This window comes from Cervus elaphus, chromosome 11, assembly GCF_910594005.1.
Source record: "Cervus elaphus chromosome 11, mCerEla1.1, whole genome shotgun sequence".
In the NCBI taxonomy this organism is placed as follows: Eukaryota; Metazoa; Chordata; class Mammalia; order Artiodactyla; family Cervidae; genus Cervus; species Cervus elaphus.
The window spans coordinates 12,487,135-12,507,869 of record NC_057825.1 but is presented as its reverse complement, the minus strand read 5'-3'; the positions used below and the strand labels follow the sequence as shown (position 1 = coordinate 12,507,869).

General features: G+C 40.0%; 1 protein-coding gene across 3 annotated transcripts in view; it reads right to left on the bottom strand.

Moving 5' to 3' along the window:
* Positions 1-1,877: 1,877 nt before the first annotated feature.
* LOC122702916 (spermatid perinuclear RNA binding protein) overlaps positions 1,878-20,735 on the bottom strand; it is a 140,048-nt gene continuing 121,190 nt past the window's right edge. For 2 of the 3 annotated variants that reach the window (XM_043916907.1, XM_043916908.1), the window contains 5 exons: positions 16,082-16,216; positions 15,735-15,875; positions 12,677-12,800; positions 8,501-8,545; positions 4,958-5,923 (listed from right to left, as the gene is read on the bottom strand). In XM_043916907.1, coding sequence (XP_043772842.1) covers positions 5,847-5,923; positions 8,501-8,545; positions 12,677-12,800; positions 15,735-15,875; positions 16,082-16,216 — 522 coding nt within the window. In that variant the 3' untranslated portion in view covers positions 4,958-5,846. Of the gene's footprint in view, positions 2,560-4,957; positions 5,924-8,500; positions 8,546-12,676; positions 12,801-15,734; positions 15,876-16,081; positions 16,217-20,735 lie in introns of those variants that run through there. The other variant, XM_043916909.1, reaches the window with a different exon arrangement.

Genomic DNA, 20,735 nt, shown 5'->3' with positions numbered 1-20,735 from the left:
ACCACGCACCTGCTTCTCCACTGTCAGCACAGCCTGGCCAACCACCGTAAAAACAGTGAACATTTACTGAGCACTTATTATGTACCAGGTACTATTCAAAGCACTCTGTGTTATTAACTCATTTAATTCTCAGGCCCTACAGGAATTCGCTGGAGGGAGAGAAATATACTCTGGCCCAGAGCCCCACATGGTTTCTATTCTCTCTTTCTAGCTGTGCTATAAAGCTTACATAACCTAATTTGCATTACAGTGCTATTTTTAAAAATCTCCAAAGATCACTGCTTCAAGCATCAATGGAAGCTGTTAGCTCTTACCTAAAATGATAATGTGGGAAACGATATCTATTCTTACAACTAAGTCAACTTCAATCCTTTACTTAAAACAGACTTTCTGGAAGATGCTATTAGGAAAGAAAGGAACTTACATAAGAAGTACTAGCTCTGTAAATAACTGCTAGAGAGGAGCACATCAAAACTGAACTCACCTCAGTGGTAGGTAGTTTCTCGGCTCTGCAGGTGGTTCCTCACTTACCACCCGTCTCCCTTCCCGGCCTCCTAGTAACACTGAGAAATCTCTGGTCACTGAATGGCATGGCCTCAGATGGTTACAGAGAAAAGTCTGAATACAACAGAAGCCTTCTTGTTCTGGGCAACTTCACAGGGACCACCCCCACCCCAGCACCACCACCAGGCAGGCAGTGGCATACGCTGAATAGGAGTTACTTCAGAAGATCATTCACAGAGCAGGTGGTTTTCACATTAGGACTCTAGATTGCTAGAAATCTAACTTTGGGGGAAAGGGCAGCAAATCTCCTTAGTTCACTCCTCTCACTACTAAAGATTTACCTCCCACTGCAGTTATTAATGAAATCCAAGAAACAGAGAAATAATAATGAATGACTGATTATAAGAGTAAAATTCCCCTCATTTGTCACTGAAAAATGATTAGTGTTTAAATTAACCACTATTATTCTTTGCTATACTATAAAAACTGCTTTAAAAGTACTGGGCTATTTGTTATTCATTTCATTCATTTATGTGGATAGAGGTCCGTGAACATAAACCAGAGTAGGTTTCAGGCTCTCAAAAGTGCCAGGGAAATATTTTAAATGAATCAGTTTCCAAATGATGTCCATTTCAATGATATCAGAGGGCCCATATTATTAAATAATTTATAAATAAACTATTAACTAAGTTAATTATCTCCTGACACTGCTAATGTGTTGTCTCCCAACCTAGGAGATTTACAGTAGGCCCACCTCCACCAAAAAAAGATACCCTCCAACTTAAAAGGTTTCCAGTAGAATCCAGAGAAGAACCTAGCACGTAAGGGGCTCTCGGTTGCTTGCTCAGGACTGGAATGTTCTTGGTACTAGTCACCTAGGCCTCATACAACCTTTTATAGATGCCAAAGTCACATTCAACATACATACAGATTTTGTATGGGGAAAAAGTTGTCCCAGCAACCTTCAAAGTTAGTAGTAAAAAGAAAACTGCTACTTAGAGACAAATATAAAACATAAGCTTCATTTTAATCTATATATATATATATATGTATGTATATATCAAATACAACCTTAGCACAGAACATCTAATACAAATGAAATGCATTTATGGAATACACTAAATGAAGCACATCCTTTTCAAAATATTTGGCCTAACCTTCATATTTTTTAAATGAACCCTATGATGGTGAATAGGTGGGAAATAAATCATCTATCTAACCTGGAAAAGATGGAATTCCTTACATCTATTTGGTCTCTGCACACCAGGTATTTACCACTCTGAGTCTTGACATACTTGGTTCTGGAAATACTTTAGTTTAACTCAGTCAATTATATATTTTTCCATAGTTACCTTAATATTTTGGTTTTTTCATTTTCTATTGCTTTTTTTTTTTTATGGCTTCTTGCTGCTGTTGTATTAGGGTATACAACACAGATCAGAGATATTCATTTCTCAGAGAACTCTCTGAGAAATTGGCACTTTGATCCTCAGCTTATGTTACAACTACACATAAATGGGTTCTACCGGCACTGCTACCAATCTTGCTGCTTACGAAATTCTAGCACTTTGGCTGAAAGAGTGCCCTGACATTAAAATCTTCTTAGGTGAACACATCCCACCACCAAATTCTTTTCTTTGAACAGGTAAAAGTGTGTGTAATTCGCATATATGTTATATCATAATTTCTATACACATACACACACTTAAGGTGAAATGTCTCTTGAATAGAAATTACAAGGGTATTATTAAAAAACAAAATACTGAAAATAACTATTTTACATTTAGATCATAAAAAATTTTAAAGTAATGTGATGACAGAAGACCCAAGAGATCAAATACATCATATATGATTGTCATATATGCATGTTGTGTTCATTGATTTTTAATTTTCTCTTTAATCAGAAAATAAAAGAGCTTACCTTTGTATACTGAGACCACAGCTTACAGTCACTATATCTCAGCCTATTTTATACAAGTGATATGGCTACGAAGGTCCGAGGAGAACGAGAATAAAGTGAGATAAACGTGCTGAAAACTGCTTAAAAGTATTAACCTGAAATACACAGAGGGTCCAACACCAGTTTTAAAAATACATTAACGAGGTATTCCCAGCTCTTCAATTAATAATGGTGACTGACTGATTCATGATTTTCAAACATTTCACCCAAATTTTAAAAAAGAAGAAAAGGCTAATACCAGCAAAATCTATCAGTGGTTTGTTCCCCAGGTTAACAATTTGAGAGCCTACAAGCGACTCCAGGAGCCCTCACGTCCCCGCACCATGCACTGCATCTAGTCAGCATGAGGTATGTCGGGAATCTATTGGACCAATTACCTCGCACAAGATATGGGGTACACCCACAGCCTCAAGAAACATGGCTGCAGGCCACCTCCCTGGCTGGGTGCCAGCCCCCATGCAGAGAAATATGGCTTCAAGGAGGACCCCTATCTATGAGGAATTATAATAGCACTAACTGACGCAGTCAGGAATGCAACTATTCAGTTTATGTGCTAAAAAAGTTTAAAAACTGTCCGAAGATAGCACAGCTCATACACTAATTCTAAGTTCTACATTGGTCTGTAGACTTCCCTGACAAGAGACTAGGCTAGGAGGGGTTAAGTATATCCAGGTATTGCTAGGTTTCCAAAGGAAAAGTTTTCAAACAGACACCGTGGCTTTGAATAAAGTATTGCTCTTCTTTAGAATGCTCAGTCACTGCTTTCCAAAAGGAGGTGTCAAAAGTGCTGTGTCTGAAAGCTGGAAAGCCTCAGGGGGTCACATTGCTCTTAAGATCAAGACATAGAAATTGCCATTTCAAGCCAGACAACCTGATGGTTCTAGAAGTCAGAGAAGAAATCTTGAGGGCCCAAGTGAATAATAAATGGTGCGACGCTCAGAGGCTGGCAATAGGGGCTGTCAATGAAAAAACCACCTACAGTGGAGAAAAGAGCAGAGAAGCAAAACTTGGTGTTAATTTCACAGAATTTGGTGAAGCCAAAGGCTTCATTTATATTTCTCTGCTCTTTCAGCTGTAAGTGGAATTTTCATTACAAAATGAAGGGGTGGGAAGGGCAAAGGGGGGTGGGGGTGGGGGGAGGACACTTAATCCATTACAAAATTTAAACAGTTGAACTTGCATGGTTACCACTTCTAACAAAGGACTGACAGCTCGATTATTTTAAGTAAAGCAGAGAAATGTCAAAGTTTGCAGCAACTGGGCAGGTTTACAAAACATGGTTAGTAACTTCCAACAAACAACAAATTAAAAAAAAAAAAAAAAAGACTTGGTAGAAACCATTTGAAATGACTGCCATCATGGTGGAAAAGAGCACAGCTCCCTTTGCACCGTTCCAGAGGGGTTGAGTTGCGTTACAAGTCAGCTACTTTGAAACAATTTTCTAAAAAGAAATCTCCAGAGAGATTCCAACTTGGAATGCAAATTTGACAATCAATTTCAAATAACAATACAGCTGCAGCTGCCAATTAATAGTATTCCATAAACAAAGAGGGCTGTTGTAAATACTTAATTAAGAAAAACTGGACACTACCAGCCATGCTTTTTCTTCTCAGTGATGGCTCTGTTTCATCCATAGGTCAGCAAAACAAATCAATGAAACATGAAAACTCCCAGCTGAGATGGGCCCTCTTGTGTAGGTCTAGCCACTAATGCACAGGATGAGAATGGTAAGTTCACAGCTACTTCCAGCAAGTGATGAGGTTTTATTAAAGTATCACCCACCACTGATACAAACAAAAGGTCAAGGAGCTGAAGGAACAGGCAAGCTGTGGTGTAAAAATCAGATATCTGATTAAGTAACACTAACATTTATTTTCAACTGCCTGTTTCATGCTTGTTTAGTGATCCCAGAGATATTGGGTACATAAATTTGCCATATTTTGAAGCCCACTCTCAGCGATTAACACTATTCAGCTCCAAAAGACAGAAATGAAGAAAGAAGAGGAAAGCTAATTCAGACTAAAAATGGACAATTTTAAGACACAGCAACTTGTAGATATCAACACGGGACCACAATGTTGCCTTCATGGGGGTGAGTACCTTAATGAAACCATTACCTTCTAAGTAACATCATAGGCTTCCAAACGAGGTGAGAAATGCAAGTGGAAGACTTAGGCCTGCGCCCTTTACAGAACAGCACAATGTTACCAACTCATCATTTTTCACCACCTTAATCAGGTGTCTTAAAAGAGAAATGCTGACCCATGGCTGAAACCTGTCACTTTTCACAGCAGCACTCAACAAGAACTGGGACAATCGAAGAGCAAGTTTTTATGGGGACCCTGTTGCTGCTTTAGATTCTGATGTAATTGAAGAGGATAAGAGACCCTTCAATGAATTCCAGAAAAATCGCTAATCTTCTATCTACATGAAAAAAGCCAGGGAGTGAACACAGTATCTTACAGAGTGAAGAAGGCCACAAGAACGAGAGGGTCACTGATGGATTAATTTATTATTTTTTAAAACTTGGAAATTCGGAAACTAAAATAATCACATTCCTCCTTCCCCATCTCTGGGTAGTGCCATCATTTTAATAAGCCATTCTCGGATAACAGAATAAACCTTCATCAGGGGATGCCCTTGTACAGCAGGAGTACAAAGGGCTTACAAAGTAAATAGACGGGCTCAAACTAACAATCGTCTTTGCTTTGTTTTATCAGTTTGCTTACAAATGAATGGGTTTCTAGGGCTAAGTTGTTATTAGTTTTCAATTTATAATTTGATACCAAAACATATCAAAAATAATAAGCTAAAACAATATTCAAACCCATATTTTATTGGCTTTAATTACACACTTCAATATTTACAAAGTTAAAGTTTAAATGAAAAGTCTCTATTGTATTAAAAAAAATAACTACAGCCCGAATTAAAGTGCCCTGGGGCAAATACAGATCAATCAGCTGAGCGTCAGTGACTGCGTCAGGAACCAGGCAGTACTCTGTGTTACAACAAAGCAGTTTATTTGTGATCAGTGTTTGAGACTCTATACATCCTTCACAAAGTTAATTTTACATAATCTGATATTCCTCTTAAAACTTAAAACTTTGAACTGCTAGACTTATTTCCCTAGAACAGAAGGGCTGGTATAAGTTATTTTCCGGAAATGAGGTACCGTTTCACAGAACTAGTTTCTTTTTTGTTTGTTTTCAAGTTTTAGAGAACTAAATTTGCATTTGTTAAAATCAAAAAGTAGGAAAAGATGTTCTTTACAAATAATTTTGATCAAGTATATGTTCAAAGAAAGCAGGATAAAAAGGCTTTTTCGCTAACATTCTGTATGTACTGGGTTGTTGTTGGAATAGGAATTAGCTTCTGTCATTTGCTAAAAGAATGAGTAGTGGGGAACAGGATATGTTGGGAATTTCATAACGGGTAACAGAACCATTCTCTTGGGTAAACCTACAGAGAAAAGAAACGGAGAGGACTCCAAATAAGTTTAATAATCCAATAAAAATTTCAGGTTAAAAAAAAGAATCTTACAGAGATTATCATTAACCTTTTCCAGATTAGTCAGTCAACATGTACCATTATGAAAGAGGCCCACAAACTTTGAAATTACTCTTAATAGTGTGATAATATTTTCCACTCAAAATTAAGATGGCTACATCACAGGAAGAATGATATACAAAAAGGGATTTCATTTGAGTGAGCTGCCATCAATTACAAAGCTCAAAAGCAATGCCATTGATTAATATTCTAAAGTGACTCTCAATTTGGCACATCACATATTACAGGAGAAACAGGGATTGTCAAGATTCAAACACAGCTTTCTGTGCAGGCCTCAGCTCCCCAGAAAGACAGTTCCAACTGAAGTTGTGACCAGGTATTTATCTTAATGGCTACAGCCAATATTGGCATGGCAAATCTGGAAAGATTAATTACTTTCTTAATTTTGTAATTAATGAGTTCTTGTGGCCTCACAAACTTCTGCATACTCAAGCATGATTTGAAATCTGCTCCTTATTTCTGTTCTAATGTTTAACCTATGGAGAAATCACAAAGCAGCAACAGCAGGTATCTGAGAGCACCAGATGATCAGAGGGAAACTACCCCACATGCAACAGCTTTACGAAGGCCAAAGACATGTTTACCTTACAGCCAAAATAAAGCATCGTTTTAGTAGGTTGGCATCACAGTAACATTTAAAAACCATATCTTTTATGTGAAAAATGGGGGCATTAAATTTCACCAGCTTTGGAAGTCAGTTATATGACACATGGAAGAGAGAAGCCTTCTGAAAAGCAGGCTTGGAGACCTCAGGGTGGAAGTTCAATGTTAGAGGAAAGGGAAGGACGGGAGAGAAATTAAAAAGATTGAGGAAAAACATGAATGTACCTTAGAGCCTAGATAAATAAGTGTTTTAAAGAAAAAAAAAGCTCTTACAAACCTACACTAAAGAACATGGGTCTTACTATGTCTAAAAGAAAGGCACCAACTTAAGGACCTGCCCTAGAAGGCAGATGCTTTGGCTTTCACACAAGACATATCACAATGAGTCCAATGATTCAAAATGTATTTGGATAAACTGACCAGACCTAATTCACAGGAAGGCGAGGTGGTCAAGATATGCAGAAGTTGGCTGAATGGTAAAAGCAAATGGCCAAATCAAAAGAAGCTAGAGAGTCTGAATTTAAAATAAATTGTACAAAACAGCATATTCCTGAATGAGCCCCCAGTTCCTAACCCCCTCCCCGTATCTAAGAATAAGCAGAATACGGGGAGCCCCAGGCCATAGCTCAGTATGCCAATGGAGACATGCAGGTAAGGCTGAAACTCCAGACTGTGTTCTCAACCTTAAGAGAAAACCTACCCCAAATGTCAGTCTTCCAGCTTCCCCACATCTTTCCAGGTTGTAAATGATCAATCTTAATGGGGAAAGTGCTCAAATTGTTCACTTTCTACTTAGTTTCTACAGTTACAAAATCAAATGAAGCTTCAATCTAGCAGTGTCTTAAAGACCCATAATTTCCATCCAAACAAAAATGGGAAAGCTGATGTATGAAGAGAAGAGGCACAAGGAAAGGCCTGAGGGCTCGTGTGAAGGACTAACACCACAAGTAGCAACATAGGCAGGGGCCTTCTCTTCCGTGTGCACGCACGCCCAGCCTAGGGTCGCAGTGGGGCACACGCACTCGTGTGTACACGCATGCTCTCATACACTCTCACATGAGCACACACACACACTGGCGCTCGTTATGCTCTAAGTGACAAACATTCTGCAGATGGCTGATTCTATGCCATGTAGCACCCAAGACAGGAAAAATGTCTAAGAGAGCATATCACTGACTCCAAACCTACTGCCTCCATTGCCACATAAACCTCATTCAAAAGTTATCCAAAGGGCCACTGAGGTTCATTTCTGCATTTGCCTTTATTTTTATTTTTGAAGGGAGAGGAGATACTCCTATGATTTTCTCACATGTACTACACAGACTTTCTGCAGTAAGAACTTCGGTAACACTGCTGTGGATAACCCCACATCACTCTCTGGGACCTGTTCCTTCACCTCCACAGCGAAATTCACAACAAAGCATAACACTACCAATGTGAAGTGAGTACTTCCTATCCCTAACTCCAATCACCTGCAGTTCATACAGTTTCTAACCAGAAACTTAAACGTGCCTCTGTAACTGGCAGGCAGCCAAACCAGGAACTGGGTATGGCCCTTCAGTAGCCTTTGAATGGAGTGTAAGTTGGCTGTAAGAAGAACTACTTAGAATATTTAATTTCAATATGGTCAGAAACAGGCAATTAGAACAAGCAGTCCTTCAATCAGGCAAAGCAGAGAGAAGAGCAACTCCAACCAAACCAAGAACCACAAGGTTGTGGCATTTTCAAAGGGAATTTAAGTTGGGTCACTAGAATGAGTAGGTCTGAGATCCTCCAATTCATTTAAAGAAACCCTAGATACAAACTGTGCTTTGGATGGCTGTGCAGAGAGGCTAAGAGGAGAAATCAGTAAGACAGTGTACATACCATAGGCAGGGGCAGCTGTGCTGTAACCATAGGGTGTTCCATAGCCTGGTGCAAAGAAGGAGAGAGCAGGTCAGTCAGGACAAAGGGCAGTCAGCACTGGCCCGATTCACAAGGAACGCCCAGCCCGGCACCTTAGGCCCTGGCTGAGCACTTCTTCCAGGTGTGGCTGAACAAGAACCCTTCCCAGGATGGCCCTAGTCCACCAATCCCTCCATGCCTACAGGGATTGGAAGCTTTTTATTATGGCCTACCAGAGACTGACTACACTTACTTCTCACTACACTTACCACATTACATTGTAATTATCAACTCTACCTGCATTCCCCACTAGAATGGCAGAGACTCAAGTCTTATACATCTTTGTATCACCGGAACCTAGCAGAATGGCATGTAGTAACCACTCACTCACTAAACATAATTTGTTCAACAAAAGAATACTCAGAACCACTCAAATCACCAATTTCTCAAAGTTGGATAATAGAAATTTCCAGTCTTTTTTCAGAAAGCAGTAACAGAGCAGACTAAAGCCTCAAATGCCACTAAAGAGGCACACACATCAGTCTGTAGGCTTGAGGCCAAGCTCCATGCCTTGCTTATATCCTAATTCTGGGCCGCAGCACACGGTCTCTCAATAAATGTTGCTAAAATTGACATTAGCATAAGGTGCCTATGAAAAAGGCTCATACTGTCAATATAAACTAGTACAAAGAACACGTTTTTGAACCAATTAGTTCTACCACTAGTTTCTCATATGTCCTTAGATATGAAACTTTTCAGCTGCCACTTTCGTCTATAAAATGAGAAACCCTCCAAGCTACTTTATAGTTTTACAGGGATTAGAAATAGTACGTTAACAGAAACAACAATCTTTAACCTTTCAGTAAAATGACTTTAAAACATAAATATTAAAACACTTGGGCAAATCTCTAGGAAAAACAGAATAAGGGCACAAAATCTACACGGGCCCTTCACATTGTACCCAAAACAAATCCAGACTTTTTACCTTAGAGCCCCTTTTCCTACCATCATTTCTGCTGCTAAAATGATTTTTTTTTCCTTCTTCTTTAGCTGACCAACTGCAACTCATCCTTTAGGCATCACCTCCTCTGTGAAGTCCCCTAGGCTTGCGGTTCACTTGGCCCACCCCATATCATCGCTTGTATTTCATGGTGCTTTCTCAAGTGTCTGTTCCCATCCCAAGTGACCCTAAGTATTCCCTGGGGCAGACGCTAAATCTTAAGTCATCTTTGACTGCTCAGTTCCAAATCTCTTGTTTGAGACAAAGTATTCAAACATATGTTGAAAAGAACAGTAAACTGCTTCTGGGGACTAATTGAAACATTTTCATAAGAGATAAAATTTTTCACTTTTTAGTCTACACTTAAGTCATAAACCTAGGGGCTGTACAACTAAGTCTTTAGTGCTCAATAGATCATATATTTCAAGAGGAAAAAAGACAGCTGAAATAAGCAGTAGGAAATGAACAGCAGGAAAAGTATCAGAAGTCAAAAAAGAAATTAATGCTTAAAAAAGAATGCTGTATATCAAATTTATTCCAGGAAAAGGCAGTTGGTTGGCAAAGGTTATAGTTTCAAAGGCTTTACTAAAATAAAACCTCCTTAAAGAGAGAAACTGCAACTGCTGAGCTGGCCAGCAGTTGTACCCCAATACAGGACACTGGGTTCTAATTCTGACTTCCCGTCCCACTAAGCAAGGTGACTTTGAATTGCACGTGCTATTTAATATTTACTCTCTAGAAGTCTCAGTGTTCTGCAGAAACTGACAGCAGAGTAATGCATTTAATAACATATGTAAAAATATTACAGTCCCTGCTGCAAGGAATACGCTCTGCAAAAGGCATATAACACTCTGCAAAAGGCATATAATCATAATCTAATCTGACCTCATCTGAATGTTCTCTAGGCTATAAAAGAACTTCCTTTTGAAAGCCTTCAGGAGACAGGCCTTTCGCAGAGGTCAGGGCAATAATGTAAGAGAGAAGCTACTAGGATTCCCTCACAATCACTGCTACTAGCTGATGGTGGGTGGCCACCTGAGTGAGGAGAACATCCCATGACCCAGCAGCTGGACACACCTGGACAGGCACATCACCAAAGGCAAGACAGTTCACCTCAACAGGCTGCCTACTACTGTTTAAAAGCCGCTTCCTTTAACAAGACATTAAACAAGGCCAAAAAAAAAATTAAATTTCCATAAAATAGTGAGATGTACAGAAAAAGGTCTTAATTTTGGACACACAAACTGTAACCACCCTCCTTCCTCCCCTGGTCCCACTGCTACTGGTCTTTCAGCATCTGTCTCTTTCAATGGCACCACCTCCAACCTACCTCCTCTAGCTGAAGATCCTGGAGGGACACTTGAAATCTCACTCTGTTTCATTCTCCACAGTAAACCAATCACTTGCTTCTCAAGTTGTTCCATCTGCTCACTTCCTGCCACCCATCTACTTCCCTACACCCTCAGGAGGTTACCTCCACTGCCTCCTGTCTGGGCTCTGAGTTTACAAAAACCTTCTACTGTGTCTTGGCATGCTAACTTCTGCCCCTACAAGTCATTCTTCATACAACAGAGAGTGATTTTTACAAATAAAGTCTGATTTCATCACTTCTCTTAGAAAGAACCCTCCACGACTTCCCACTGCACTTAGGTTCTAAGACCAAAATCCAAACCAAGACCTCCAGGACTGGGATAACATCCAGCTTCAGCTCAAATCCAACCTACACCCTCCCTGGGCTCTCCACACTATAGACTGGTCTCTTCCTAGTTCTTCAAGTGAGTGAAGTCCCCTCCCACCAGCACCCCAGGGAGCTGACGTGCTGTTCCTTCTGCACGCAGTGCTCTTCCGTCTGAATCTGCTCTAACTCCTACGTATTCTTCAAAGCTCAGTTCAAGTGTCACGTCTCAGGAAAACCTTAGAGTCCCCAACAGACTAGACCAGGTTTCCCTGTCACGTTCCCTCACAGCACTGTGCCCTCCTCCTTTCTCACAGCAGCTCAGTCGGTCGTGAGCACAGTGTATCTATCTCCCCTTCATGCCAAACACTGCAGGAGAACACAATGCCATGTCTACTCCATGTCAAAGCAGGCACACGGTATCTGAATGAGAGAGTACATTCTTTATATGACACATTTTTGAGCTATGTCCCAAGTGGGATCAACTTCTAGAAGCTTAACTCCAAAGCCACATTATCCACAAAACTTCCCAAAAAGCCTATTCTAATTCTTTTGGGGGGGGGGGGGGGAATAACCCACAACCTAAGTGAACTTCTTATGAGTGTCACACAGTTACGCAAAAAATGACAAGACCCAATCTTTACGACAATATATCTGATCAACAACTACAAGAGGTTTACTTGTAGTTCAAAGTTCCATGCTTGCACGATTACAGGAATTTAACTTCAACGAGACAGCTATACAGCTACTGCTAAAATGATATAAAGATTGGAACAGAAGACAGAAAGAAGGCTTCTTTCCCCATCTTCTTCAAGCTATGCTGTGAAATGGAAAGAATACAAACTTTGGAACTAGGAACTCTTACATTCAGATCTCTGCTCTGCTGTTTACAAGATGTCTCTCACTTGAGCTCAGCCTTACCTCCCTAAACTTTAGTTTTTCCTCACCTGGAAAAAAACAGAAATAATTTCTACTTGAGGAAACACTGTGAAGACTAAAATCAAGTAAGTGAAATCATTTACATGTAAGTATACTCAACACTGAATAAGTAAGCTCCCCCTTTCTTTTTTATGTAATTCTTCAGCCTTTGATGATTCACCAGACATTGAGTTAAAGAAATGCAGCATCTTACCAATCATTTTTCTCACCTGTGATACCCAGCCTGTCATCTGTGTCCCTAATGAATACACCCTGCTCAGGTATCCAAACTCCCCAGTGTGTGGAATATCTCTGAGCTTTCTCACTGTCAAAATATTCTTCATCTGTCACCTCCCTCCAAAAGGCCTCTAGTCATTCAGCAGATTCCAGGAGAAAACCTAGTAACATTCTATAGATTCTCTTCTTTTAAATTTCAGTGCACACGCATCCTATACCTGTATTATTTTTCCAGAAACCCTGTGTAACCCTGGACAATAAAGGAGAAGCTATTCTTGGAAACTGTGGCCCAGAAAAGGAGGCAGACATTTCTCAGGTTGTACTATACCTGGAGCTATGTAGCCGGGAGCAGCTGTGGCCCCAACAAAAGCCCCCCTTGTTAGAGTTCCTCTTCCTCTGCCCCGAACAGCTTGGACTGCTGCAGACACAGCTGTATTCACAACACCCTTTGCCTGTTAAAAATAATACATTTCATTACTGAGAGAAATAAGATCATCTCATCAACTCTGTAATGTATATAACCTCTATGAGAAACTTGAGCCTGTACATGACACAAGTCATCTATGACTTTGATGACTTCAGTTTATCATCTGTAAAATGAAAATGACATATTACAGAGTTGTTCCAGAAAATATGCTGACATACAGAAGTATGCTGGGCTTCCCTGGTGCCTCAAACAGTAAAGAATCTGCCTGCAGGAAACCCAGGTTCAATCCCTGGATCAGGAAGCTCCCCTGGAGGAAATGGCAATCCACTCCAGTATTCTTGCCTGGAGAATCCCATGGACAGGGGCTCATGGAAGGCTGTAGTCCATGGGGTTGCAGAGTTGGACATGACTGAGCGAATAACACACACACAGAAGTATGCAGATAAAGTGTTCTTTTCACTTGAAGCTTATCCAGAAACAGTTCGTTTTCTACACACACATTTCAGCAGTCAGATTACATCCAAAGTCATTTTAGGCCTAAGTAATTACAGACACCTGATATCTAGGTTCAAAACCCACTGAATTCTCTTCCAACAAACAAAAAAACACAGCAAACCACCTACAACTACCTATGAACCTGAGTCAGGTTTAAAAAGAAAGAGGTAAGGGAAGATTAAGACAGGAAGACCAAAGATGTGGATGCCAGTCCCTGCTCTAAGTAGCTGAGACCTCAGGAAGCAGATTCCTCTGGCAGCGGGCTGGGAGTGGGTGTGTGTCTGTGTGTGTGTATGTCTGTGTGTCTGTCTGTCTGTCTGTCTGTGTCTCTGTATGTGTGTCTGTGTGTGTGTGTCTGTGTATATCACCTCTGAAGTTCCTTCTTGCTCTAAAATGCCACAGGGCTCTGGTAAAGTCAGAATCTCTATGGGAGTCTCCTCCCTAATTGTAAAATGGGGATTATGACATATACTTTGTTTTCCTTACTGCGGAGTAGAAAGAGCAACTGAGAAAACAGATATAAAACTGAAAAGTAGACCAGGAGTAACAGTATACAGGAATGCAAAGAACATTCCTTTCCAAAACTGAAATTTTAAGAAATAAGAAAACATCTAGATTTAAATTAAATATTATGTTTACTTTTTAATATCATAATGCAACAAAAACTCAAGCTCAGGAAACTTAAGAAACTTGTAACATTCCCTGCTATAACCAAGCTGCAGGGAAGGAGGTTCAGAGCCTCAAAAGCATTGCAGAGCAAGTCAGCAGCACTACACACAACTAAACAGTCAGTGCATACACACGTTTATCTCTCATTGAAAAATCACCAGCTTTTTTCCTCCTAGGATAGCCTCTATCGCTAGTATGACTGAGTAGAAGATAGCTTCAAGGTCAAATGTATCATGAACAGAGAACAGCCATCTTCCCTTCTGGCTGAAAAAAAATCCAACCCACAAATCCAAAATAGACTGTTTCTTGGCTGTCAAGCACATTGAACACATGAGTTTTATAGCTTCTAGTATGGAAAATTTCTAAAAATGAGTGAACTTCATGCAGACTTTTTTTTTTTAAACACAGCTTAGTCAAATGCAATCATCAGGAATTAGCAATCTGGCGGCAGCACAGTGACTCCACACAAATCAAACTCCTGTCTCCTAGAACCAAACCTAACTACCTAATAAGTTATCTGCACAGAGGCTTTATAAACACTAAAATTAACTGACCATATACAAGATGCAATGCACAAGAAAAACACACCAAAACAAACAAGGTCACAATTATCTTTCTACTAATTTAGAACATCTAATAAAAGATTTTATTTTTTTTTAGAACATCTTATAAAAGATTTTAGAAAAAGAAAATCCATTTATCCTTTCTCTACACGTGTACCAATGCAATTTAAATGCTTTATTTGTATTTCATCTCAGTAACAGTTTTCTTTGTTTATATTTTGAATTCTAGAATATAAGCAGTGATTATAGTAAATACAAAAAATGTAAATGAACACAAAACATATTTCTAAGATGTATATCATATACTAGGAGCAAGCCCACGGAGTCTGGACCGAGAAGAATCCGGCTTCACAGGGAACCTTCACTGCCAGCTGTGTCACTACAAGCAGTGCACACGCGTTCAGAGTGCTCCACGGGGTCCGTTCTTCCCTGTTAACAACGGGCTTTGCATGTGCATACTTCACACAGAACCCTAAACAATCTATGCTTCCTTCTACTGGTCTAAAGATTTTTACTTGACTTTTCCCTATCACGTAATATACTCAGATATTATTATACCAGTATTCTCCACCAGAGAGAGAATGTATCTTATAGTTACTTACATGTCTCTTTTCCCCTCACAATCATGCACATGGTATATGTCTAGAAAATATTTTTGAATATGTAAATGAATGGATGGGAGAATCTGTTATTCAAAAGCGTGCAATTAGGAAGCCATCTTTTCTTACTGTGATCCTTGCTACAATCCTGGGCCTTTGCAGCTCTGACATTTCCAATGTCAGTAACAAACAAAAGCAACACAGGGTCAATTTCTACTGTGCTGCCCTCAAAGAAACCCCAAACTAAACAATGTAAAAGGACAAAACTGGAAAGGAAAAAGAAGAGCAACTGCAGACTGGGATGAGAATAAGCCCAACACTCTTGGCAGCTTCCCTAAACAAACGCAGGATCTCATTAGAGTCCCAGCCCTTCAACACTGCTTCATCAAGAGCACTTGAAGTCCCGAATATTGAAAACCAACAGTCTCTTTTTAACATAGGATTTGCCTGAAAGACCACAAAACAGGGGACCAGTAATCACATTTCTATTATGCATGATCAACCCAACAGAAAAAGTTGCCAAGTCCAAGCAGGAAAAATAAATAACTTCAGAAAAATCTCAAGTGGCACAAAGATATGAAAGGAGATTTCACTCTGGTGGTATCTTTCCAAGGTTTAATGCTTAACTCATACCTGAGGGATAATCTTCTTTTTCTTATTATTTCCTGCATTGGGTCCAGAAAACAGCTTCTCCAGGGCAGCTAAAGCTGCACTTGCCTTTGCCACTTTCTTATTTGGACCTGCACCTCTGAATTTTTGTCCATCCACTTCTACCTAAAATCAAGAACAACACTCTGCAATTATCCCATGCAATTCCTCTGTGTAGTTTTAATTTAAATGTATCATAACAGAAAACAAAAACACCAAAAGTCAAATAGTGCCATAAGAACTGAGTCTCACTCTTTTTTTTTAAAAGTAAGCTCAGGACAACCTATGTCTTTGAGGGGAAAAATAAAGTTGGCTTGTATCTAGGTACATACCTCCATCACAAAGCGTTTGTCATGGCTTCCACCAGTCTCCGAGATGAGTTCATACTTGAGACCTCTTCTTTTTTCATTGAGCTCCATTACAGGATTTTTGCCACTTGCTGTGAGGATAGGGCCCTGAGTTCTTACCTAAAAGGAGGTTCAATCAAGGAAGATTTTAAAGTATTAGATTTCTTATTAATACAAGTATACCATATCTCTACTGAAAAAGAGGCTCAAAAAGTTAAAGCATTTGGGAGCTAGGATGCATGATTACTTCTACGTATGAATGACAAAACACCTCTAAAGGGACAGAAACCCTACATACAGTGAACACTGCAGCAAGTCATCTTGCCAGCCTGTCATGGAAGCAAGGAGATCTCCACAGATCAGGATTCGAGACCAGTGGAGCCTGGCCATTACCTGACACTCCAGGGTCTGATCTAGTGTGTTCAAGATCTAAGAACAAAACTATAAATGACAGACAATGTAGAGTAAATGGAGAAGAGTAAAGATTCACATTCAATGTTTTTTACCTTTAGGATTAGGCTTAAACAGCTCTCAATTTGGGAGATGGAAAGAAAATGTGCCTATACACCTCTCAGTCTCTAAAGAGATTTGAGGGAACCAACACTAAAAGCAGCAGGCTACAGACTATGAATTCTTAAATTTAAAAATAATGAAAGCAGTCATTCCCTGCCCTCTAGGATCTAGAGCACAGTGGGAGGGACTGATCTAATCACTATGAAATAATGTACACTATAGAGCAGGTGTTGTTATGGAAACACAGTACAAGTAATTATTTTCTAGGGCAAACAGGATAGTTTTCCTAGAAGTGACATACAAAACTGATCTTAAAAGGTAAGTAGTACCAGACCATGATAAGGAGGAAACATAGGAGAAGGGCATTCTGGGCAGAAGAAACAGCCATGCAAAAGCCCAAGAGAAGGAAAGAATATTTGTTTGGGAAACATAAATAAATTCTATTTGGCTATATTAAGGGAGTGAAGAGACAAACACAGAACCAGATTAGAAACACCCTTGATGTAGCCAAGCCATAAAGGACTTCAAATGTCATGCAAATGAGCTTCGACCTTATTATGGACAATGGGGAGCCACTGGAGGATTTAAATCCGAAAAGCAGAGACATTACTTTGCTGACAAAGGTCCATATAGTCAAAGCTATGAGTTGGTTGATTTTCATATGCCCTATACTATCAACCACAGTACCAAGTACAGAATAGGTGATAAATAAGTATTTACTAGTAAATCTCTTTATCTTAAACTAATCCTCTTGATGTATCAGTGAGAAATCTTTTTCTGATTTTATATTTGCCCATCTTTAATATAGTGGACAGTAATGACAAATCTAGACAGCGTATTAAAAAGCAGAGACATCACTTTGCCTACAAAGGTCACATACAGTTAAGTTTATGGTTTTTCCAGTAGTCACGTATGGTTGTGAGAGCTGGACCATAAAGAAGGCTGAGCATCGAAGAACTGATGCTTTCAAACTATGGTGTTAGAGGACTCTTGAGAGTCCGCTGGACTGCAAGGAGATCAAACTAATCAATCCTAAAGGAAATCAATCCTGAATATTCATTGGAAAGACTGACGCTGAGGCTGAAGCTCCAGTACTTTGGCCACCTGATGTGAAGAGCCAACTCACTGGAAAAGACCCTGATGCTAGCTAGCAAAGATAGAAGACAGGAGGAGAAGGGGACAGAAGATGAGATAGTTGGACGGCATCACCTACTCAATGGATGCGAGTCAGAGCAAGCTCTGGGAGATGGTGAAGGACAGGGAAGCCTGGCATACTGCAGTCTATGGGGTCTCAAAGAGACAAAATCATGATTAAATTAAAAAACAGCTCTAGGAGTGGTAGAAAGAATTGACACAAAGATAAACTAGCAGTGAGGAAGAGAAGTAATTCATGTAAGAGTGCGAAGGTTAGGACTGAAAATAAATCACAAAATACCACTTAACTACAATTTTAGAAAGACCCAATGACTGAACACTTTTTGAGGTTAGAGATCATGTCTATAATTCTACCACAGTGATTGCTCAAGAAATGGTGAACAATGAGTATATATAATAGGATTTTAATGTATATAAACCTAATGGACAGCAAGATTCTCTTAAAATACTCTATGCTGATTTAATAAGTAGTTGATAATATCAAAGTGGAACACTGGACAATTTTAAAAGATAATGCTGATAAACATTCGTGAATCATTTTGTTAAAAACATTATTTATTGAAGAATTTTTAATAATCTACATATTTTAAAGTTTCAAGGCAAATTTCTGGTCTCCATCTTTTAAAGGTAATGAGTAATTTTTGAAACTATTCTATGTGGTAATCACTCTCTGCTTTCAAACCCGAAATCACTTTTTTAAAATATTTATTTATTTTTTTTATTTGGCTGTACTGGATCTTAGTTGCAGCATGCAAGATCTAGTTCCCTGACCAGGGGTTGAACCCAGGCCCCTGCACTGGGAACGTGGAGTTTTAGTCACTGGACCAACAGGGAAGTCCCCTGAAATCACTTCTATAAAAATGAGTCAAAACAAGAATGAAAGTTTTCTCCCCTCTCCATTATTACAGTTTACGAAAGCAAAGCAGAGATGGATTCACTACCAGAACTTCCATATACTGTCCTAACTGCTGCTAATTCAGCCCACAGTGCTCTGCTCTCTTAATTTCCTTTGAACGTAACAGTCTGAACCTTATCATTAATGAGCTCTTTTTCTCTTAGTGAGCTTCCCAGGTGTGCTGTGGTAAAGAACCCACATGCCAATGCAGGAGGCATAAGACACTTGCATTCAATCCCTGGGTCAGGAAGATCCCCTGGAAGAGGGCATGGCAATCCATTCCAGTATTCTTGCTGGAGAATCCTAAGAACAGAGGAGCCTGATGGGCTACAATCCATGGGGTCACAAAGAGTCAGACACTAGTTATTTATAACACTGCCAGCAAACCATCTTGGCCTGCCTGTGACAACCACTTAAGAATGACTGGTGCTCTCCAAAGGCAGGTGCCATGGCTTCTATCCACCACACCACAAGAGGAATCAGGAATGGCTTTCACAGGACTCAGCCATAATCAGTTCCCTCCATACAGGCCTAACTGGTACTTCTCAGACATCTACTTTCACAATTCCAGATCTCCGGTGGCCCAGATGGTAAAGAATTTGCCTGCTGTGCAGCAGATCGGGAGACCTGGGTTCGATCCCCGCGTCAGGAAGATCCCCTGTAGAAGGGAATGGCTACCCACTCTAGTATTCTTGCCTAGAGAATTCCATGGACAGAGAAGCCTGGCAGGCTACAGTCCATGGGGGTCACAAAGAATCGGACACCACTGAGCGACTAATACTTTCACCTCCTTGGCCCAGAATGTCTTCTTTCCATCTCTTCCCCACAGAGCAAAATCCTCTTTGTTATCTCAAAATCAAGCTCATATATTACTCTAATTTTACATGTGTGTATGTTTCATTTTGTAATCATGGTGCTTCGCACATTATATCATAATAATCAATATCTTTTGCCCCTCTATCCTCAGAATACTTTAAGACTCTGGACACAATTTCTATAGCAACTAGTAATATGCAGATACTAAAAGGAGTTTAGTATCTTCCCTCATAGCTCACTGGCTAAAGAATCTGCCTGAAAGGCAGGACACCTGGGTTTGATTCCTAGGTTGGGACAACCCTCTGGAGAAGGAAATGGCAACCCACTCCAGTATTCTTGCCTGGAGAATTCCATGAACAGAGAAGTCTAGCGGGCTACAGTCCATGGGGGTCTCAAGAGTTGGACACGACTGAGTGACTAAACCACCACCAAAAGGAGTTTAGTACTAAGTCCTTGATAAATATTCATTCTTACAAATGACAAATTGAAAAAAAAAAATTCATATAAGCTCTTGCTACTACTTTAAAGTTAACTTTCCTTATGTAAAATGCCACAAGCAAGGGCCCCATGAATTTCCAATTAAGCCATGTATCATTTCTACTTGGATTTTTGTCCAATTCTATTATCTGTGACAATGTGTCATACGTTAGGACTACTCAAGAGTCTGAGGAACAACCCTCTTTAGGGCTGGACCAACTCAATGATGACCTGACCCCCACACCTTAGAACAAATTTCAAATAATCCTAGATTTCCCTCATTAGCTTTTTAAGTTTATAAACATATATAAATGCATTCATTCATTCACTGATAGCCAAGCAGCTTGCAGGATCTTAGTTCCCCTACCAGAGACAGAACCCAGGGACCAGAGACTGAACCTAGGTCCTTGCAGTGGAAGTATGGTATCCTATCCACTGGACCAGGGAATTCCCTAGATCTTTTTGCTTTTCACGCTTCAGTTATTGTTGACATTCTTCAGTTCGGTCACTCAGTCGTGTCCAACTCTGCAACCCCATGAACTGCAGCACGCCAGGCCTCCCTGTCCAACACCAACTCCCGGAGCCCACCCAAACTCCTGTCCGTTGAGTGGGTGATGCCATCCAATCATCTCATCCTCTGTCGTCCCCTTCTCCTCCTGTTCTCAATCCCTCCCAGCATCAGGGTCTTTTCCAATGAGTCAGTTCTTCGCATGAGGTGGCCAAAGTATTGGAGTTTCAGCTTCAACATCAGACCCCTCAATGAACACCCAGGACTGATCTCCT